The sequence below is a fragment of the Syngnathus floridae genome, chromosome 11 (assembly GCF_059516105.1).
Source record: "Syngnathus floridae isolate MCC-2025c chromosome 11, RoL_Sflo_1.0, whole genome shotgun sequence".
NCBI classification, from domain to species: Eukaryota; Metazoa; Chordata; class Actinopteri; order Syngnathiformes; family Syngnathidae; genus Syngnathus; species Syngnathus floridae.
In genome coordinates, this window is record NC_142423.1 from 11,522,501 (window position 1) to 11,542,909 (window position 20,409).

Below are 20,409 nucleotides of genomic sequence, written 5' to 3' on the forward strand. Positions count from 1 at the left end.
AATAGAGCATCAGACAGGTTGAGGCAAATATGCTGCTACTCGGTGGCAGCACTTGGAATTCATCTAGCCTTTCTGATATGGTCAATTTCATAAGGATGCCGGTATGAATAAGAACACTGGCCTTTACTTCACTCTGAACTGGGTGGTACATGTGCCGAGGCTGGCCGTGTAGTTACGCAACTCTGCTTTGAATTGAAAGCTAAGGTCCTGGAAGTTGCACGCTATGTTTATAAATTCAATTGACTATAGCAGCAACCTGGACTGCACAGCAACAGCCTTTTTTGTAGTCAGACAGCCAATGAAGACATCAAGCCCTGTAACAAAACATGCAAGAAGTTTCACATTCAAGAGCTGCACCATCGATTGAGGCACATCCCGAATGATGACACCAAAGTTGACTTTATTTACAAGACCACCAACAGGAAGGAAACACACCACTGTTGATTTTATTCACAAGAATGCCCACAAAATCACAGCTTTTACTCATACAGAAAAATGTACCAACATTCTGCAAGATTCTGAGTTCGGTGGCCATTTTAAAGCAGGGTTGCCAAAGATGACTTATTGATCACAACAGAGACTGTTTGTACGCTTGTCGTTTGCATCTATGGGTGTCTGGCTACTTGGCTTTTGTCAACAATTTAGAATGCATCCAGCTTTTCTTTGTGTAGTTTAAAAAATAAATAAAAAGCCTGACACTGCATATTTAACAAATCAATTTTGTTTCAGCCTAACTTTACAATTGTCTTATCATTGAGAATGTCTCAAATGATTCCAGTTTGTATGCACGATATACTGCCAATGCTTAAAATGGACCACTTGAATTCAGTTCACAGTTTAATTGCAGTTCAGTGGTACACACACACAATTACAGTACAAAGAGTTCACTTCATGTATTTAAAAAACACAACAAAACAATATTGCAAAATGACGCAGCGCTGAGAAAGAGAGAGGCCTCATGCAGACGGCCAGTGTGCACACCCAGTGAAAAAGTGGAAGGAGGGAGGGAAAGAAAGAAAGCACAAAAGGAAAAACAGTCATACTCTCCTTAAATGCTGGCTGGGCACTCTGCCCTCGCCGCATCCGCACCCGTCCGCCTCGTGTCGGCCGCTCATCACGTGCAAAGGTCGGGTGATGGTTGGCTTCTCCCCCCCGCCGGCCGGTAGTCGACGTTTGGACTCATCTTCCGCCTCGTGCCACTGCAAAAAGAAAAACGGCACTCTGTTGCATGCGGTTCACTTCTGTGGACGTACTCATTACCTGTCTATTAAAGCTTGCTCCTATTTTAAGCTCCCTTTATTAATAGCGTATGCACACATGAATGTTGTTTTCTTTTTATGTCTGTTCCTATATGAAGAATTCAATGCTTATAATTTCTTTCTTTGTTGTAAAGTGCTTTGAGCTGCATGTCTTGTATGAAAGGTGCTCTACAAATAAAGTTTTTTATTATTACCCTCTGGTCTCGCGGTCCTGTCCAGTCCCTCTGTGCAGGCACTCGTCCGATCCACTGCCCCAGCAATCCTGAAAGGCAGACATATTGTGGTGGTTTTGGCAAGGGGAAAAATTTCACTAGCACCCCCCAACCTTGACTAAGATAAGTTTGAATCAGGTAACTAGCGGCACGCACGGCCCTCCCGCATTGGAGCGATCCGGGTTATGAAATGTTTAACCCCTTACAAAAAGGGAGGGAGGGAGGCAGGGAGGGAGCAAGAGGAGACAAGAGGCTTTGGTGCGCACTTAAGCGCAACCGGCCAGTTCCCCCTGAGTAGAGCTGGCTTGGCCCCGAGAGGAAAAAAAGAGGAAAACGTGACGTCACGGAGAGCGTCACGGAGAATCTCCTTGTCCTCGACACCGTCGACGACACTGGGACCCAGACTGGCAGACATTATACCCTGGTATTCCACAAAGGGCAAGGTATAGCCACGTTCCACCCTGAGTGCACCAGGCCATGCAGGTACTGCCGGGCGCGTTGGAGAAAGAGAGAGAGAGCGAGAGAGCGAGAGAGCGAGAGAGCGAGAGAGCGAGAGAGCGAGAGAGCGAGAGAGCGAGAGAGCGAGAGAGAGAAAGAGAAAGAGAAAGAGAGCGAGAGAGCGAGAGAGCGAGAGAGAGAAAGAGAAAGAGAAAGAGAAAGAGAAAGAGAGAGGCAGGGGGTGTCTACTTTGCCGATTCGTATCTAGAGGGTTACAGCAACTCAAATGCCCGTGCGTGCTACGAGTTACCCTATTCAAACAGACAGGGGTAGGGAAAGCACAAAAGAAAAAACCAAGTCATACTCCCCCGAAACGCTGGCTGCATCTGCACCCATCAGTCTCGTGTGGGCCGCTCGTCACGGGCCAAGGTCCGGGTCTGCTCCGGCCGGTGTTGGACTCGTCTCTCGCCTCGCACAAGTGCAAAAAGACAAACGGCACTCAGTTGCATGCGGTTCACTTCTGTCAACGTACTCATTACCTGCCCCCTCCCTGGTCTTGTGGGTGCAGCCCAGTCCCTCTTGGTGTAGGCTGGCGCTCGCCCCATCCGCTGCCAGCTGAAAGGCAGAAAAATAAGGAAATCAAGTTAAAACCAACAAGTGTGTACACTACGCTTGCAGATTGGATTGCGCCATGTCACCGCCTCTGGCCAGCCTTGGCCAGTCATGCATCAGGCTCCTCTTCAACACTTGGCGACTGCTTTCTTTGGGTGATTCCTTCCTTTGCAACCCGCTCACCAATCGCGGGTCTGGTGGCCTCCGTCCACCGGCTCTTCGTTTCATCCATCGTCTCTTCCACCTTGCAAGACAAGCACAAAAGTCTCGCTGCGCCGTCGCTTGCGCTTGCCGTCGCTTGCGCTTGCCGTCGCTTGCGCGGTCGCTTGCGCTTGCCGTCGCTTGCGCGGTCGCTTGCGCTTGCCGTCGCTTGCGCGGTCGCTTGCGCTTGCCGTCGCTTGCGCGGTCGCTTGCGCTTGCCGTCGCTGCGCGGTCGCTTGCCGTCGCTGCGCGTTTGGCACTCAATGAGGGCTGCACAACATTTTGGAAAATCAATGATATGGCAGTATTGGGCCAGACCACTGCATTGAGGCAAGTTGTGCAAAATTCTTGGATGGAGGTCAACTATTTGATCGCAATGAGATCAGTTAAATTAGTTAACTTTAACTTACATCAATGACTAATCGTCTTAACTCATTACAAATAGTTAGGCAAGAAAACATCTTTCATTTGAGACATGAAAAAAAAATCTTTGCTGTCTTAAAGTGCATGTCAATAACCTAGACCACCATATGGCAGTTTTCCAATACACGTGCAGCCCTACACACATGTCACCATTGGTGTCCAAATGGCAGCCTCGGGGCAACTTGATCAACACCACACGAATGAACACAACACTGCTTTGTAGCACTAAATATCAATGGCAACATTTTGTGATTGATTTAATGAATTTGCGTCAAAGAATTCTGAATTTGTTTCAGTATGCAGCCCTCAAGCAGACATTGGGACACCGCTGGTGTAATTTAAAAAAAAAAAAAATCCATTTCACACGTTGAAGCTGCGCAGGTCGACGCCTCCAGGGAAGGGCGTCTCCCTCAGAACTCTGCGACTTCAGAGCGATGCCACAGCGGTCCGTTCACCTCTGGTCAGATCGTGTCACATCCCGGTCGCCATCTGCAGAAACAGAAACAAATGTTAGAAACTCAAAGAGCACCCCAAGTTGTCGGTCACTTGCTTACTTGATCACAGCGGCTAGCTACTATTGGTGACCGTCGCCGGGTCGGATCGGGCCGTGCGCCCCCCCCCCTTTTGCGTCCGGCCTGCAAATAGCAGAACATGCAATGAGTTGGGCGCTGCTCGCATCATTAAGTCTTCCTCGTGGACCGGCTCGCCCAAACACCGCCCCCTACACCTAGAGAACAAAGGACACAGCTTAGATCAAGCACGACAGTGGTAGGTTAGAAAAAGACAAAATGTTACCATCTCGCTCCAATGCTGTCCTACACCTAGGGGAGAACAAAGAACGCAAGTACCACAGTGGTGGTAGGTTAGGGTTAGATGAAGTGCAACAGTGGCAGGTTAGAAAAAGACAAAATGGTACAAGTCAAATTGCAAAATTGGATATTCGGGATCGGCTCGCTCCAACGCCACCCTACACCAATGGGGGAGAACAAAGAACGCAGCAAGCACGACAGTGGCAGGTTAAAAAAAGACAAAATGGTACAAGTCATATGGCAAGCTTGGACATTGGGCTCCGCGTCAAAGTTCAGTTTTGTCTCCATCCAAGTCACCATTTCCTCCCCCAAGTGAGCCGTCAATGGCAACCAAGCACAAGACACCGCTGGATCCAGATAAGCCACAATCTCTTAAGCAAGACCAACCGTCAGACCCCCAAACACTGTCCACACCTGCAACCTTTCCGTCGTGCACCCATAACCAAAGGCAACCACACTGCCCCCTCCTGGGCACATGATCCGCACATGTTGACTTTTGCAGCGTGCTTGATTCTTGACTTGATATAGCATTGCTCCTTTGGATAGGCCATTGCGCCTTTGGATAGGCCATTGCGCCTTTGGATAGGCCATTGCGCCTTTGGATAGGCCATTGCGCCTTTGGATAGGCCATTGCGCCTTTGGATAGGCCATTGCGCCTTTGGATAGGCCATTGCGCCTTTGGATAGGCCATTGCTCCTTTGGATAGGCCATTGCTCCTTTGGATAGGCCATTGCTCCTTTGGATAGGCCATTGCTCCTTTGGATAGGCCATTGCTCCTTTGGATAGGCCATTGCTCCTTTGGATAGGCCATTGCTCCTTTGGATTGGCCATTGCTCCTTTGGATTGGCCATTGCTCCTTTGGATTGGCCATTGCTCCTTTGGATTGGCCATTGCTCCTTTGGATTGGCCATTGCTCCTTTGGATTGGCCATTGCTCCTTTGGATTGGCCATTGCTCCTTTGGATTGGCCATTGCGCCTTTGGATTGGCCATTGTGCCTTTTCATATGGAATTATACTTTTCCCATTCAGCTCCTCTTGCAGCCTACAATAACACAGAGACAGTCATTAATTGTGTGCTGGGAAGCTAAAACTCGACAACCATTGTGTGTTGGGAAGCTGAAACTTGACAAAAACAGGTTTTCACCTGATTTAGGACTACTCTTCCTCAGTGTCCTCAGCATCACTGAAATAGCTCCTCAAGAGCCTCCGGCTTGCTTTGTATAGAAGGATGCTGGCTGGGCAGCCTTTTCTAGTGCTACAAAAGACAAACAGAAGTTATTGCAACAAAAATAGATATTTTAATTTCATACATACTAAGTAGCGTTTTGCAGTTGAAAAATATATCATCATATTGTAGTAAATTATAATAATTCAGGGTTATAATTCATATTTTAATTTCATCATTCATCAACTCACCTCACATTGGACAGATGATCCAGGTTGGCGGCGTCCAAAACGGGAGAAAATAACCCGCGCAAATGTTTGTCGCCTAACGGAACGAGAGCGGGCGGGCGCCATCTTTGAATGGATTTGCTCTGAGTTGGACATGACGTAACAAATTCGGTACATTTATCAGTTTGCATAACACGGAAATGGCACACGCATAATATAAAATAATATAAAAATGGTTTAGTTGACTAGAGTCAAACTAACATTTCCTATAGTCAAACACGCGCTTATCGGCGGCATCATTTACGAACCTTCTACAAACAAACGAATGAAATAATGCTGGCCAGCATTTAAAAAAAAAAAAAAAAACGCGAAAGACATTTAAAATACCACCAAAACGCGCAACGCCGCGACGCAAAGTGCCGTGCCCAAACCTCAAGCACTCCCTGGACAGCAAAATCCTGCAAGAAATAATAAATGGCATCATAAGAAACTGCAAACATTTGCTCACGGGCTAAATTGCCTGCGGTCTACAATTTACCTCCAGGCCCACCGTCGCGGTGGACGTGACGTTGCCGAGTCACGAGAGTACGACAATCCTGCGACAAACAAGATAAAAAAAAAGCTTGTGGGAAAAGGCAACAAACCACACATTTTGGGGCCTATTAGAAAACTCTCCTTGCGGTCTCCAGTTAACTTCGACGCCTACAGTCGCCGTGTGAAAACATGGCGTCCGTCGTGAGAGACGGCAAGAAACGACAAACATTTGCTCCCTTACCTGAGAAAATGCCACGCGCTCGGTGGCACCTGCATTTGAGAACTCCCCTTGAGCGCGAAAATCGTGCAACAAACACGGCGTCCGTCGTGAAAAACGGCAGGAGACGACAAACATTTGCTAGCATGCGAGCTTACCTGAGAAACCGTCCGCCGCCACGCGCCCGGTGGCACCTGCATATGATAACTCCCCTTAACACACCTGTCTTCAATTTACCTAAAGCCCTGACGTCACAGCCGTCAATTCAAATCTTCTTCTCCTGATCGTCCAACGGCGCTCGGCACACTGACGCCACCAGGTGGCTGTCATGATGACTACTGTGGAAAGGGTTGCTTCGGACTATCCGTTGAAACTTCGAACACCGAACATGTTTGAATGGATACCCTGCAGTAGTGATGTGCATTCCAGTTCTTTTAGGTGAACGAATCTTTAGAATCCGTTCACTCAAAAGATTCGTTCAAACAAATCGTTCAACCTAAAATCGTGCTTGTAAACTATGAAAGAAGAAAAGATTGTTTAAAGTAGTGAAAACAAAGACTACAAAACACATTTAAATGATGTAACAGCTGAAAGGGATCCGTCAGGAAATTTTAATTCCCCCAACTGTGTTTGCTTTTCCTTTTAAAACGTGAATACGTGGAAGTAAGAAAAAAGTGATGTGACTTCACTCTCGTTCCCTCTGGCAAGCTCAGGGTGTTTGCCCAACACCCTCAGGTGCAGCGACTGAGACGTCGCTAGGCAACCTGATCATCCCCCGTTGCTGCTCTGACTGCAGCACTCAAGTCGGAGCTTATGTGGATTTAAGTCTGAAAGAGCGGCGGTGTTGATGAGTGGAAGAAGGATTACCATGAAAAATGATGGATTGGAGTGAGCTTTCACCAGAGGTGGGCTATTTGCAAAAAAAATTGTCCCCTCTGTCAATCGTCACTCGTCAGCGCCTTGGGACGCTGTCCGTCATGGTCAGTCCATCAGTTAAGATGGTGGATTTATCTTAACTGATAAAAATGCACCAACAAGCATATACGATGCCAGCTTCAAAGTAAATATAAAATTGATCCTAGAGGAAAATCTTTTTTGGGGGGGGGCGGTAAATTGTAGTGGTTGTGCCTCTTTAAAGTGTGTATTTCAAATAAGTGTAAAGAAATTCACTTTAAAATCTTACATAATATTTCTCCTATAATCTCTAAATAATCTCTATATTTGTTGAATATATAGTCTATAAATGTATAGACTACAACCAAAGATGTTATACCAGGTGTGAAATTGTATTTGAATCATGAGATCTGTGTTACATTTTTAATTTTGTGCTCTGATTTGCTATATATGTTCATTCTCCAAATGGAAAACTTGGGCGTTTCTGCTATGAAAACAAGCAGTTGATGTCGATTTTCAACACAATGCTGCCCCCTAGTGTGAAATGAGAATTGAGAACATAAAACAAGGTTAGTGCAAAATGTTAATTTATTCAAAAATGTTCATTTGAGAAAACATTTGTTTTATTATATGGTTACATTCTCGCAGCTATTATAAATGTGTAAAAGTTAAGATGCAACATTTACAAATATACACCTTTTCTCAATCATAGATGCTAAAAGTTAAAGGGGCTGAAAGAACAAAATATTTTCATGTAGCGAAATAACTACAGAATCTAGGACAAAGAGTACAAGAGTGACGTGTGGGCAACTAAACAAACAAATAAAATTCAATAGACTTCCACTTTGGAGTTATTTTAAATCAAGACAAAACTTACTAGAATAGAAGCACTCTTCACATGCAGAAATCTACACACCTTCAGAGTTAAAAGAAGAAAAATTAACTTACATGACACACAATGCATCAAATAAAATTAAATAAATAACTACATTTTTAAGCAATAAATTTGGGAAATAAATACATATGTGTCAGATAAAATCCAGTATATGAGTAATGAGGAGGAGCCAGATGTTTAGGGGTTACAGCAGAGTACGCTACATGGCTTTGAGTTAGGAAGGCAATTCAGTAGGTCACACTCTGTCAATTACTAATTCACATCAAAATAAGATTTCGATTTAAAATAGATGTGTGGAGTCTGCGTGAAGAAATATTGTTCTTTTCAGTGCTTCATATAGTAATGCGGGGAACTAGAAAATAAAACTAGTGAGAGTGCATATTTGCATAAGTTGAAAATCAATATACTTCAGGAAATTCATTAATAAACCAGAGGGTGCGTAAACACACCTTGAGTGAGTGGGGGGGAGGTAGAGAGGTGATTCTATCTAGTTACAGTTACTTTGATGTTTGAGGTCCTACATCTGTGGGAAAACAAATTCTCTTTTTGGGGAGCCTTGAATGCTCTCAGCGTGCCGGGAGGGCTTGCTCTCTCCACGCAAACGCGACTCTCCCTCCTCTCCTAGCCTATTTCAAAAAGCCTTTGTAGAGGAAGTTGGAGCGACTGGTAAATCTCTCGTTCTCCAAACAGAAGAGCAAGTCCCTGAGATTGACACGCGTGATGCGCTGCCGCGTAGGCCTGGAGCCTGATGAACAGGCACCCCCGGAAAGATTGCCGCCTGATCCCTGCGGGGAAAGAAGACAAAAGAGCATTTTACAGCTGAAAAGTCATGGCAGGCAAAGATCTGGAAGTACTTGCAAGTCATTTTCACCTCTGAGAGAGCAGTGGACGACGGTAAATCCGGAATCTTCCTCTTCTTTCTCGGGCCGATGGCTGCCAAGGCGGTCAAATTGGCCTCCCGCTGTCTCATCTGAGCCAGCTCCTGCTGCTGCATCTGAAGGACAAGAAGAACACCACCGACAAAGACATCGATCATACCGCAGTTGCAAGAATTCAAACACTATGACTCACCTCTTTTGCTTTCTGTTTCAGACGGAGCTGCTCTGGGTCTTCTTGACGGGCTCGAGACTAAGAAATATCAGAACAAATCTGAGTGTCCATGTATTGAGTTTCAACATTTTTCCAAAGTGGAGAGGGTACTTTAAGTCTACCTTAGCTGCCTTCAAGAGGATCTCTCTCTCCTGTTCTTCCTTCCGCTGTTTCTCTAACTGGTCCAGCTGCTCAAAGAACTTCAACTGAGAACGAACATCACTGCTCTGTTCGTGGTTGTCCTCCTCCTGCCAGGAGAGAAACTGTTAGCTGGTGATATTTTTTGTGTTTCATTGAAAAAAAAAAAATCTGTAGTTCTTTTGCACTCCAAAAATATTTGTTGACAAGATGGTGTGAATTCTTAATTATGGTGAACCCTACAAGAGCTGTAGCCAAACCTTGAAATTGCCATTCTTCTGCTGAGCCACGAGGGAAACCCTCTCCAGCAGATCGCGTAGTCGCTGCTGAGTAGCATGCGAGACGTAATTGATCACCTCCATTCCGAAGTCCGTCACTCCATGCCGGCGGCCTGAAGCAGAAAGAAGCATGCCGTTAGATCTCCAACACCATAAGGAGCAGTATGTTAGGCCTGCCTGCCACGAAAAAAAAAATGAACAAAACTGGACCTTTGGCAATTTGCAAGCATGTGGAATTCAATTGAGTAGCAATCATTTTCGAAAAAGCAGGTTCTAAGATTCTCACCAATTTCCAGCATTCTCCTCTGTAACACAGCGCAGGAGAGAAAGGCCTCATCCTTGCAGGAATGTGTCACTGCTCCTACCAGTCCGGAATTGGTTGCGAGGATGTTGGCGCTTTCCTCCGACAGGTTGACTCCAGCCATGGAGGCCACATCGTTGATGTCGTCGTCGTCTCTGTGCAAATAGGTTCAACGTTTCGGTACTTTTTGAACAAGCTTGCAAGAGTTTATATCTCAAAGTCAGGATCTTTGTTGCAAACTGGGAATGACACTCAGCTGAGTGTCATCTTGGTCACATGATGAAGAAGACAACTCAAGTAGATACTGAACACGTCCATTTGTCAAAGCTGATACATTTGTTGGAACTGCTTGGTAAACTTACTTGAAAGTCCCGCCGGCTTCTTTCAACCTATTATTTTGAGCCAGACTCAGGACTGTGGCCGCGCTTGGTCGAGAAACAGCTGGCACCTCCGACTTCACAGGAACTTAGGAGAGGGACAGATAGATGATGTAACAGAATGACAAAAGATACCACGAGGTCACTTGTGTCTCACTCACATGGCTGCAGCTCTTTGAGCTGGACCTGCGGCTGTCCCAGTACGATGCGGCCTGGGGCCTGATTCCTGAGATTGACCATAGAGGACACGGCTAGAGGGACCTGAGGTCTCAGCATTGCTCTTTGCTGCTGAGTTTGCAGCACCTGCAAAGGGTTTAGGATGTCAGAAAGTTACCGGATGTCCGGACGATGGCAGTGATATTAGTGTCAGATATTTACAAGTGATGGCGTCTGTCCGGGCTTGCTAACATTTGGCTGAAGCTGGGGTCGGGTGATTTGAGCGGCGAGGCGAGGAGCCGGGCTACTCAGGACAACGGCGGTGGGACTCGGTGAGGGGGACAAGACGGAAGCGGAGGCCGGCTGGGCGAGCTGACTCTGCTGGATGAAGGCTGCCGAGTCGGGGGTAAGCTGCCGCAAGGCGGGAAGATTTTTCTGCGCACAGTGACAAACATTACTCAATTTGGTCACTGACATTCGAAGGAGACACAGAGAAGATCAAAAACGAAGAGCGACATGAGGATAATATCCAGCTTACCTCAAGAAAAGGCACAAGGTACGGTTGGGGCGATGAGTTGAGCTCTTTATAGAGTCTGCTGGTGAATTCCGCAGCTTCCAGTTTATTCTCCTGATGAAAGAGTCGATATGAATGGAGATGTCGTGCACGTCTCGTATGAGGAGTCCTTGCCACTCACCAGCAGGTCTTTAACTAGCTGCTTCACATTGGCAGCCTCGGCTAATCGCTTGCCAGTGCAAGTCAGCTTTATCAGTGTAGACAAGAAGTTCCTACATTTGTTCACATTCTCCATTGTTTCCTGAGAGGTGGAAAGGAGCCGTTTAGCTTCTGGGTGACTCGCATGACTTTTAAAGACAGCTCGACAGCATCCCAGTGACACGACTCACCTTACTCATTGTAACTGACGTAACTGTGGTCCCGGTTGTTTGGCTTCTCGGGGCCATTCCTGGTATTGCCGTCCCCACTGAACTCTGAGGAGAAAGGGAGACAGCATTCATTTTCACACTAGTTTTTGCTCGAAATGCATTAAGAGTCGGACGAGAGTACCTGAAGGACAGGAGGTCTATGAAGAGTAGTGGTGGAAGGCAACGATGCTGCATTTGTGCAACCCGGTCGGATAATGCTGCTCGGAGATGTTTGTCTGCTGATGATGCTGTTCCCAGGAACCTGCAAAAAGGCAAAAATAAAAACATTATATGGGAAGATCAAAATATTTTGACACGACAACTATAAGGCTAAACATCTATTGAGATCATGTAAGTTGTATACAAATCCTTCCTAGTATGACAATAGCACACAACTTTTCACCTAACAGGAAATGACCCACATGAACGATGGACACAGAATGAAAGCGGGAAAGGTCAACATGAAAACAAACAAATGGAAAATGTGATGCCACCTGGCCTGGAGGCATGTTTGGTGTCGCAGTTCGGGGTGCCATGCCACCTAGTGCCTGTGCCTGCATCTGGGCCAGCGCCTGTTGAGGAATCATCAACAGCTGCCCAGCGTCACTGCGCACGAGCACCATCCCTGAACAAAGTTGGAGAATATATGCTCTGAACAAAATACAGTGGACTACAACTAGTCACAGATATTTTTCAATGTTTTATTTTGGGGGGGGGGCAACCTCCTAAAAAGCCTATTGAAGGTTTATCGCCATTCTTTAAAAAAAAAAAAAAAAATCCCTACCTCCAGCATAAATATGCTTTTCTAAGACTGTTTAATAGTGCAAGCAATTTATCCTCCAGATTTTTTTTTATTTGCTACCTTAAGTTGGTTTTGTGAAAATGTTAGATACTGTTCAGTGGTGCATGCAAGGTACACTCACCAGGAGGAAGCTGGATGTTATGCACACTGGGCTGCCCGGTGGATGTCAGCGGGAGCCTGGGCGACAATATCTGTTGCGTCAGTGTTTGGATCCCACCAGGACCAGCCGCTGGGGGGGCACCAGTAGCTTCCGAAGTGACAGTCTGCTGCGATGAAGCCTGCATGTTGGTGGCGGTGGAGTCTGCCTTGATCGCAGGCGCTACCGCACGTATCCCATCACTGTTTCCGTTCAACGTTGGACCCAACTGCACGCTTTGCATAGGAGGCCTGACGAGGGTCACGGTGGGAGCTGAGGCGATGACACCTTGCGAGCTGGGGAGAGGCGTCTGGATGACGGTGTTTGACAAGGGAGCCACGATGGCAGCGCTCGACCCCTTGGACAACACGGGTCCGCTGCTAGTGACAGATGTCACGGGACAGTTGTTATTACAACTCGCCACCGTAGTCCCCGCGGGAGGTACAGTACTTCCTGAAGTCTGACAGTTCATAGTTGGTCATTGAATGTCTGCGCAGAGTATGAGCCCGCTTCCTCCTGACGAGTCAAGTCAGTCACAGCAACACCGATAAAGAGTGTTTTGCCAGCCTCGTGTCCCGTGGCAAAGTCCGCCGACTAACCATGGGGGCGTCTCGTTGTGTTGACACCCCATGCACTTCCAACTTGTTCGGAGCAGAAGTAATGACGAAAGTGACGGGGCTAGGCTCGGGCGCATCTACTCATCTCCCCTGCTAGCGTGCTTCTTTCTACACACGGAGAGCAACATATTATTTTTTAGACGTTACAGCGTACCTGCCTACTTGACTTGACTTGAGCCAAGTCCCAACTGGACGTTAGCGCACTTACGGTCTTACCCGGGAGCAATATTTTTAATGATCGAATGTCTCGTGCCTTCCCCAAGTGGTTATTGTGAGACAAGAACAACAATGGTGAGTCTACGGAGCATTTAGCGTGACAGACTACGGCTTTAGTCACCTCTGTGTGTGTAATTTAAGCTCATCCAGCAGACCGGGGACAGCCGCCATCTTTACTCTCCCGCGAGCTAGCGAGAAGTGAAGCGGGCTTCAATACTTACCAAGTGACATGCGCATGCGCTCAACAACTTCGGAGTCTCGTTAGCTGGGCTGTGATTGGCTGTTCAGCGGCGTAAAAGGCGGTCCTAATGGCCTCAACTGTCATTCCAGAGGATTCGTCACCAGCAGTAAACAACCACCACGGTCTCCAAGAGTTTTCGGCAAATAGCGCATCCCAGACGGTTTGTTTGTGCGGCTACGTGAGCCGCTCCTATAGAGAATCGCCAAATGTGACTTTTAATAAGTTGTCAGTATGTTTCACCAAAAAGGAACGTCCCCTTTTCAAGGGATATGCACGGCGGAGACGCTGTGCAAGATGGCTCCACTGCTGTGGGCAAAAAAAGTGAAGTTGCCGTAGTGAAGAGGCGGAGTGGGCGTCACACCCGCCCTGAGAGGAAACAGGCTGCTGTCAGCCTCTAGTGGGACAGTGTGTAGTTCACCTCAGTTGTTACCTATGCACTGCAAAAAAAATAAATTACGGATGAATATACTGTAATTGCATTGTGCATTTCGCGATGGTGCGTCATTTTGCAAACGTTTTTTTTTTCTCATGACGCGAAAATAACGTAACGCAAAGCACATTACTGGACCCCCTACCTGTTGTGTCATTCACTCGTGAATCAATTGATACATGTCTCACAACCACAAAGACAGTTTTTAACATTGTCTCCTGCCCAGAAGTGAATTTTAAAATGTCTGGCAAAAGTATACAGTGCTTCTGCAGGATTAAAAATACAATTACTCATTGAAGTCAACATTTTAAGAGTCATTAAAAATAATAATTAAAACACTACTCAAGTGCAAAATTAGAAGGTTAGTGTTCATTTTATAAAGGACAAATATTTTGTGTGGAGATTTTTCTTCGTTGTGCTTAATGCATTGTAATTGACAAAATAAAAAAAACGCTGCTGTGGTATTTTAATAGATTTTAGAATGTCCCTTTTTACTTTAACTAATAAAGAAATCAGATAAAAAAAAGTAAAGTTCTAACAGTACTTTTGCCACAAGAGGTCTGCTGTAAAAGAAAATGCAGGTAATTCACGCACGGTAATTCACGCTCCCACCGCCCCCTTCTCTAATCGGAGTGCGCCGGCTAAAGAATCAAACCAACCTTCCTCCGATGCAGGTTTGCGGCCAACCAAATTGCATCACTGGCGATGTTATAAATCACACACGTGTCGCTAGTTTTGTTTGTCGTTGATGATTTAAAGTCCTGCTACCTTGGTGAACGCTGGCCTCTTTCTCTCGGTTTTCGTTGATCTCTTGCAAACATGAGTGCCCGAGGCGGAACTCCTTACATTGGCAGCAAAATAAGTCTAATATCTAAGGCACAGATTCGTTATGAAGGTATCTTATCCTTCGTGGACACAGAGAAATCCACTGTTGCTTTGGCCAAAGGTAGGTTCCTAATTTGTCCTCCATTTGCTGGAATCTTGGAAGAAGCAACCTCACGATTTTATGTGCATTTTAAACAGTCAAATCATATGGGACAGAGGACCGGCACACTGGCAGTCCACGTCCATCTGAAGATGAAATATATGAGTACATAATATTTCGAGGAAGTGACATAAAGGACATCACTGTGTCTGAGCCAGCCAAACCGCACCATGGACTCCTTCGAGACCCTGCCATTCTACAGGTGCGTTCTTGGTTTCTCCGCAACAAAGTTTTCCATGTGCACCTTACTGTGTACTACAGTACGTGGAATATTTGATTATGCACTAAAAGGTCAGCTTTCCGTGTCTTTTTTCTTCTTGCTGTTTAAGTCTTCTCTTGGAGGCTGCCCTAGTGGATATCACCCACATCCTTACCAAGACATGATGCCCTCCTACAATCAGATGGCCGCCAGCGCTCTCCTCGACCAGCAGTACAATTCAGCCCAGGGTCTTGATACACTCTTCATCTACTTGTGTACCTTTCTCTTTTCTTTGTCTCAATGTGCATTTGTGCTCTTCCAGGGTTTCACGGTATCCCGGCCAGAAGAACCCCGAAGGTGGAGCAAGCGGTTCAGACAGTGCCATTGGCGAGCAGTGCTCAGAAAAAGGGGAAATCCTCAACCCAGCCGCAGCAGGTCACAGCGAACATTCGTCCATCCCAGCGCGCCGTTTCCCAAGTTCAGAAAGAGAATGTCCCCACTCGTAAGATTATTTCAGTTTGTTTTTAGCAAAGAAAGATCTCGTTTTAATTTGATCATGTTTGGGTAATCTTAATTCTTGTCCTTCAGATCAAACCGCATCCCAGCCAGATGAAGGCAATAGACAAGACCAAAATACTGATGATAAAAAGCAAAAGCGAAGACAAGGTCTCACAACATTTAGCTTTCTCAGTATTAGCCAAATCATAATTGTAATCTATAACTGTTTATTTTTTTATGCCTGTGTTCTTGTGCAGGAAGTCGCAGGCCCAGGAACTTGAACAGAGGCCAGTTGCTTGTGAAGAACTCAAAGGCTAAAACGCTAAAGTTTGAGTCGGATTTTGATTTCGAATCAGCAAATGCTCAGTTTAAAGATGATCTCACAAAGGAGCTTGTAGGTGTGTTCATTTCACGTCTATTGTCGCAGTTTGGCATTTGAAACTTTTTTGGGGGGGGGGCTGGCCTCTATTTGGCTGGAAAATGTGCTTTTTCTATTTTAGTTTACAGGACAAAGACATGTTACTATGGTTACCTCTAATGGTGCTGAATCCAGACATTTTCACTTATCGCCCCCCCCATACAGTTAAGGTGATGTCAATAGAGGACCCCGTGAAGCCGCGTCCACAAGAGAAGGAAACGGCTGGTGAGAAGTACTATGACAAGAGTAAGGGCTTCTTTGACAACATCTCATCAGAGGTGAAGCCCAGGTAAGGACGCAATATAGTATATATATATTTTTTGGTCTCGCTTTCATCAAATTGATGTGGTCACCATTTGTGAGCTTCCCCAGGAGGACCACATGGGCAGAAGAGAAAAAATTGAATCTGGAAACCTTCGGCGCGCAGGGGCGCTTCCTGAGAGGCCGAGGATTCCGGGGACGGGGCCGCAAGGGGCAGGGCCAAGCTGAACAGCGACCCCTCCCAAAGATTGATGGTGGGAGAGTGTGAAAATGTTATTTTCTATGAATAGATGTTGTAGTTTTCTACTTATTTAAGATTTGCCTCCACTCTTTTTCAATTTGAATCACGTAATGTACGTCTATTTTTGTTTACTCTGCATTTATGGCAAAACTGTACATTTTCTAAAATGAGAGAGCAATTTATTTTATTCCAGCAGCTGTATACCAAGCAAATGTTAATTTGTAGTTTAGCATGCATTTCAAGACTTGTCCTTGAACAGAGTATCGGGCTTGCAATTTGATTTTGTTGCTGTAGAGATTGAACAGTCAACTGTACTTTGTTTTCTTCTACTTGTAATGTTTGTGAAACAGTGACAAAGTGGAGCAGTTGCTATTAAATTTGGACTAAAACTGTGTTTTCAAATGTCAATCTGTGCAACCCTTTTACTTCAGACTTGAACAGAATTTTCACTAGATCGATTTCAGACTTTGGATTAATAGCTAACCTTGCACTTTTCAGTTCTCTGTTGCATTAATACTGGACAAAAATTTGTCAAAACACGAGATAAATATGGGTCACATTTTATGACCATATTAAGTTCAATGAAACATTTTGGGTAAAACCAGTCCGTGCTCACAGTCCATAAATCCTACCGTGGAGTGCACCCATAAACTAGCCTCAAACAATCAGAAGTTAAGGGGAGTGACATTTGTGGGGTAGAGTTAAAGTTCTTATGGCTGCAGGTGGTCTCATGTTTGCTACTTAGAGTCAGGCATTCTCATCTGTCTCTGACGGCGCTGCTATTCTGTTGGCGGTGTTGCTACACGTGTCACCTGGATTGGCATTGTGAATCTGGCTATCAGAAGAAGAATTGGAAGATGTGGAGGACACACGGGATTTGGAGTCCAAACCCTCAAGGACATGTCGGAGGAGTCCGTTAGTGATGACTCCCTCTGGGTTATTATTTCCATTAGCTGTTAAATTGGAAGACAAAATGAGAGGGATGCATTTGCGTTGTTTTGCAATCTGAAATCCAGTTCATTACCTGACATGGTGGAGGTTAAGACATTGTCTTCTCCCCCGGAGCTCAAGAAGACATCCAAAGCCTCCTGGTCAGAGATGTCAATCAGCTCCATCTGTTCCAGCATGTCCACGTTCACTTCCATCGATGAGATGCTACCAATAGGCGCTAAAAAGAAAGCAGAAGTTAAAAGTGTGCATCCTCGAGGGGTGGGGGGGAGGGGTCAGATTCAACCACTCAAGCTCACGTCTGGTGTAGTCTCGAATAGAAAGATGCGCAGAGGACAGGTAGACGTCCACGTCGTGTTGGAAGACTTCCTCGAAGAAACGCTGCCTCTCTCTTACTCTAATCTGATGGGCTGTGTCCATATCTGGAATCCTCTGGCCTCGTTCTGTCTCCGCTGGAAATGCAGCAGACAGGAAGTTAGGCAGTAGCTTCACATAGATACATCATATTTGGAATTTATTTCTTTTAGATTTTCTGCAGGTTCCAACAAAGAGAGCCTTCGTCTGAAATGAAGTATTGCAGGGTGAGACAGAGAGGATTTACAGAATCTGTTCAGGAGTACTCTTGAAATGATGGATGTCATCACAGTCTCTCAACCCAAGCAAAAAAAAAAAAGTTTGCTTATCCAGGATTTTTTAAAGCTCAGTTAACGCTGACTGATTGCCTAATCAATTCCTTTCTCATATAGATTTATTTCCATGGAGAGCTAAAGGGGAGCCACAGAAGCACATCCTTGGATTGATTTTGCGGGTCTATTCCAGGTCTTCTTCCCAGTGAATCATGACGATCGATGTTGCTTCCTTAGCCTGGGATGACCTCCAGTAGGATATCTCTGATGAAAGCAAATTATGTATGTAGGCTTTCATTTTATTTTTAATTAGATAACCTAATCAATTAATTCCCTTGTTAACTTTTTCTTGTGGCCTACTTTTTGTCTTGGCGTCCATTTTTTTGTCCATTCTGTACTTATGCCTTTTTCATCTTCGTGTATCGGTGTACCTTTAGCCAATGTTTTTTTTCTGTGTCCTTTCTCTCGGCATGTGCTTTGGGACTTGAGAAAGAAAAAGGTCACTGGCGAGGGCTCAGAACCAGCTGGAAATGCGGAGTGACAGGAACAAGCAGAAAGATGGAACACAGCAGCAGCGTGGGCAGTTCGGACGTGCCTGCGTGACATTCTGTCTTTACACAAAAACAGTTGGACAAGCACTCCAAGGGGAAGGGCTGCATAAAAGCCCAGCTTCAAGTGAAGGGAATTGACCTAGACATTTGACTTTCTCAGAGCAAATACATTCAAGACTTTTTCTTCTTGGTGAAAGCATCATCAGGACACACCATTTTTCACACACAAATTGAACGAATTGCAAATGAATAACAGCATTATCCCAACAAACACGATAATAAAGACAGTATTCATTGCCCGTCTCGGTTTCGGTCTTAGCTCAGACCGGCACGTACGTCACCCTTTCTCAAGGACATGACCCCGAAGCTGCCGCCTGCACGACCAGTAGAGGTAACACATTGATCTGGGGGCTGAATTCGGCGATGTCAGGCCTCACCGTCACCCACGGGCTACCATTAACTCCTCTCCGGGTCAAATGAATAAGTGAGATCATCGTCCGACTCCTCTGTGACAAGGAGACGCAAGGTCAGGCCAGAAAATGGCCTCTCCAGATGATTTGCTTACTTTTGGCTCGCAGAGTGCTGTGTTTCTGAAAACGGCATTTAAGAGAGAAACTTTGTTCCCACCCTCAGTCATTTGTCAAGATTATATAAATGAGCTTATCCTTTACAATTGGATGACATCCATTCATTCAACAACATCCAGACAGTGTTGCATCAAATCCACTCCTACTTAGAACTGTTTGTAGGTCATTGTCTTGCCCTACTGCCCTCCGTAAGCCACGAAGCGTCACAGGATTATCTTGTTTTAGCTGTCTTTCCAAATCCACTTATTTTAATTAAGGAACTCACAAAGACTTTGGTTGATACGCCAAAACTGGTAAATACAATCCTGTTATCGATTTATTGGTTAACACGACATCATGCTCTGAAATATTTTTACCAACAAAAATTCCAGAGTTCAACTCTTTCATATGTTCCCACGGTCATCAGGTGACGTTCGGAGGCTTGGAGCAGAACAACAGGTGGTGGCTGGAGTCACGGCTTGATCCTTTTTAGCTTTGTCTAATCTCACGAGTTCACACGGTCTAAGTCCTCATGGTTGAGAACCGAAACAATGACAGCATCCCACGATCCAATTAGAAATAAGATGTTTGAGAATAATTGTCAATTTTATGTATATGTGAAGCCCTTTGAGACTTGTTTGTGATTTAGGGCTATATAAATTAACTTGACTTGACTAGAAATAAGAACTCTTGGATGAAGTTCTCTGTGTTAAAGGGGGCCTCCAATTCCTGCACCAGCGATGACTAGCATGACCTATTCAAATGAAATTAGTGAACATTACTCAGACTGATGATTCAACATTCCTGTCTGATTTTGGCTGCCAGTGCATTCTTCGGCGCCGTCAACACAGCTGCAGCTATTCAACGCTGCGGATGAGCTGTCACAGCGCCTCACACTTTACGTCCCTTCCCATAACCGCTTCGGTCCATTTACGCACACGCATTATGTAGCCCCAAAAGCAATCAGATGCTATCACAAACTCAGTCACAAGCAGAAAAGTAGTCATTTATCTCTTGTGTTGTAACCCTGGAGCTAAATATGCACATGGTGAAGTTGCTGGCAGGTAAGTCATGTGATGGATCTAAAAATACGGGATGTTCTTAAAATGTGCACAAACATTCCCACATATACAGAAGTTGATATTCACTCCGCTGTTTTTTGACGCAATTACTTACATGGAAGGCGTTTGCTTTGAAGGCTTCCCGATGAGGAGCTCATGATTTTGATGCTGATGATGCTGATGTTTGTTTTAGCCCTGTGAGAGGATGTCAATCATCTCCCGTCGCCTCTGCATCCCAGAGGAATTGATGCCGACAGCCACCGTGCAATCTTTTCTCTTTTTCTGCTTAGTAGTTTGTGAGCCCCTTGCTTGGGGGGTAGGAAACAAGTTAGGCGCTTTGTGAAGTCAATCAGCTGACCAATGACAGGAAGGAGGGAGGAGCTGGAGAGAGGAAGGGATTGACAAGAGGCATTTTATGTAATGAAGTGGAAAATACCACGGTGAGACTTGGAGTTATTCTTGTCTTC

The 20,409-nt window shown here is 45.5% G+C and overlaps 3 protein-coding genes and 1 long non-coding RNA gene across 14 annotated transcripts; 1 reads left to right on the forward strand and 3 right to left on the reverse strand.

Moving 5' to 3' along the window:
* Window positions 1–380: 380 nt before the first annotated feature.
* Window positions 381–6,390, reverse strand: LOC148391087 (uncharacterized). Of its 5 annotated transcripts, none has more exons than XR_015861455.1 (9): window positions 6,122–6,381; window positions 5,885–5,942; window positions 5,371–5,804; window positions 5,099–5,209; window positions 3,700–4,996; window positions 2,608–3,634; window positions 2,449–2,524; window positions 1,454–2,378; window positions 381–1,199 (listed from the first exon to the last, which is right to left on the reverse strand). It is a non-coding gene; the product is annotated as an uncharacterized LOC148391087 (long non-coding RNA). The 5 variants fall into 5 exon arrangements; XR_015861457.1 differs by having other exon boundaries at window positions 2,608–2,765; window positions 3,512–3,634; window positions 5,099–5,804; XR_015861456.1 differs by having other exon boundaries at window positions 1,454–1,521; window positions 2,274–2,378; window positions 5,099–5,804.
* Window positions 6,391–7,561: 1,171 nt separating this feature from the next.
* Window positions 7,562–13,546, reverse strand: taf4a (TAF4A RNA polymerase II, TATA box binding protein (TBP)-associated factor). 6 transcript variants are annotated; one of them, XM_088388583.1, is made up of 17 exons: window positions 13,039–13,546; window positions 12,918–12,954; window positions 12,070–12,809; window positions 11,641–11,771; window positions 11,289–11,408; window positions 11,129–11,212; window positions 10,921–11,040; window positions 10,764–10,853; window positions 10,448–10,660; window positions 10,231–10,372; window positions 10,055–10,157; window positions 9,678–9,847; window positions 9,374–9,504; window positions 9,098–9,223; window positions 8,958–9,014; window positions 8,758–8,880; window positions 7,562–8,671 (listed from the first exon to the last, which is right to left on the reverse strand). In XM_088388583.1, the coding sequence occupies exons 3-17, from the start codon at window positions 12,554–12,556 to the stop codon at window positions 8,513–8,515; spliced, it is 2,256 nt and encodes a 751-aa protein (XP_088244709.1). In that variant the 5' UTR covers window positions 12,557–12,809; window positions 12,918–12,954; window positions 13,039–13,546; the 3' UTR covers window positions 7,562–8,512. The 6 variants fall into 6 exon arrangements, with proteins under 6 accessions (XP_088244709.1, XP_088244710.1, XP_088244711.1 ...); XM_088388584.1 differs by lacking the exon at window positions 12,918–12,954 and having other exon boundaries at window positions 13,139–13,546; XM_088388585.1 differs by lacking the exon at window positions 12,918–12,954 and having other exon boundaries at window positions 13,039–13,146.
* Window positions 13,547–14,153: 607 nt separating this feature from the next.
* LOC148391089 (protein LSM14 homolog B-like) lies at window positions 14,154–16,598 on the forward strand. 2 transcript variants are annotated; one of them, XM_088388591.1, is made up of 8 exons: window positions 14,154–14,534; window positions 14,612–14,775; window positions 14,903–15,020; window positions 15,095–15,274; window positions 15,361–15,438; window positions 15,528–15,668; window positions 15,854–15,977; window positions 16,052–16,598. In XM_088388591.1, the coding sequence occupies exons 1-8, from the start codon at window positions 14,408–14,410 to the stop codon at window positions 16,215–16,217; spliced, it is 1,098 nt and encodes a 365-aa protein (XP_088244717.1). In that variant the 5' UTR covers window positions 14,154–14,407; the 3' UTR covers window positions 16,218–16,598. The 2 variants fall into 2 exon arrangements, with proteins under 2 accessions (XP_088244717.1, XP_088244718.1); XM_088388592.1 differs by having other exon boundaries at window positions 14,161–14,534; window positions 16,061–16,598.
* Window positions 16,346–20,251, reverse strand: LOC148391090 (dysbindin-like). The gene is made up of 4 exons (XM_088388594.1): window positions 20,058–20,251; window positions 17,438–17,590; window positions 17,215–17,358; window positions 16,346–17,143 (listed from the first exon to the last, which is right to left on the reverse strand). Exons 1-4 carry the CDS (start codon window positions 20,098–20,100, stop codon window positions 16,938–16,940), a joined length of 546 nt encoding a protein of 181 aa, XP_088244720.1. The 5' UTR covers window positions 20,101–20,251; the 3' UTR covers window positions 16,346–16,937.
* Between the last annotated feature and the right edge of the window lie 158 nt (window positions 20,252–20,409).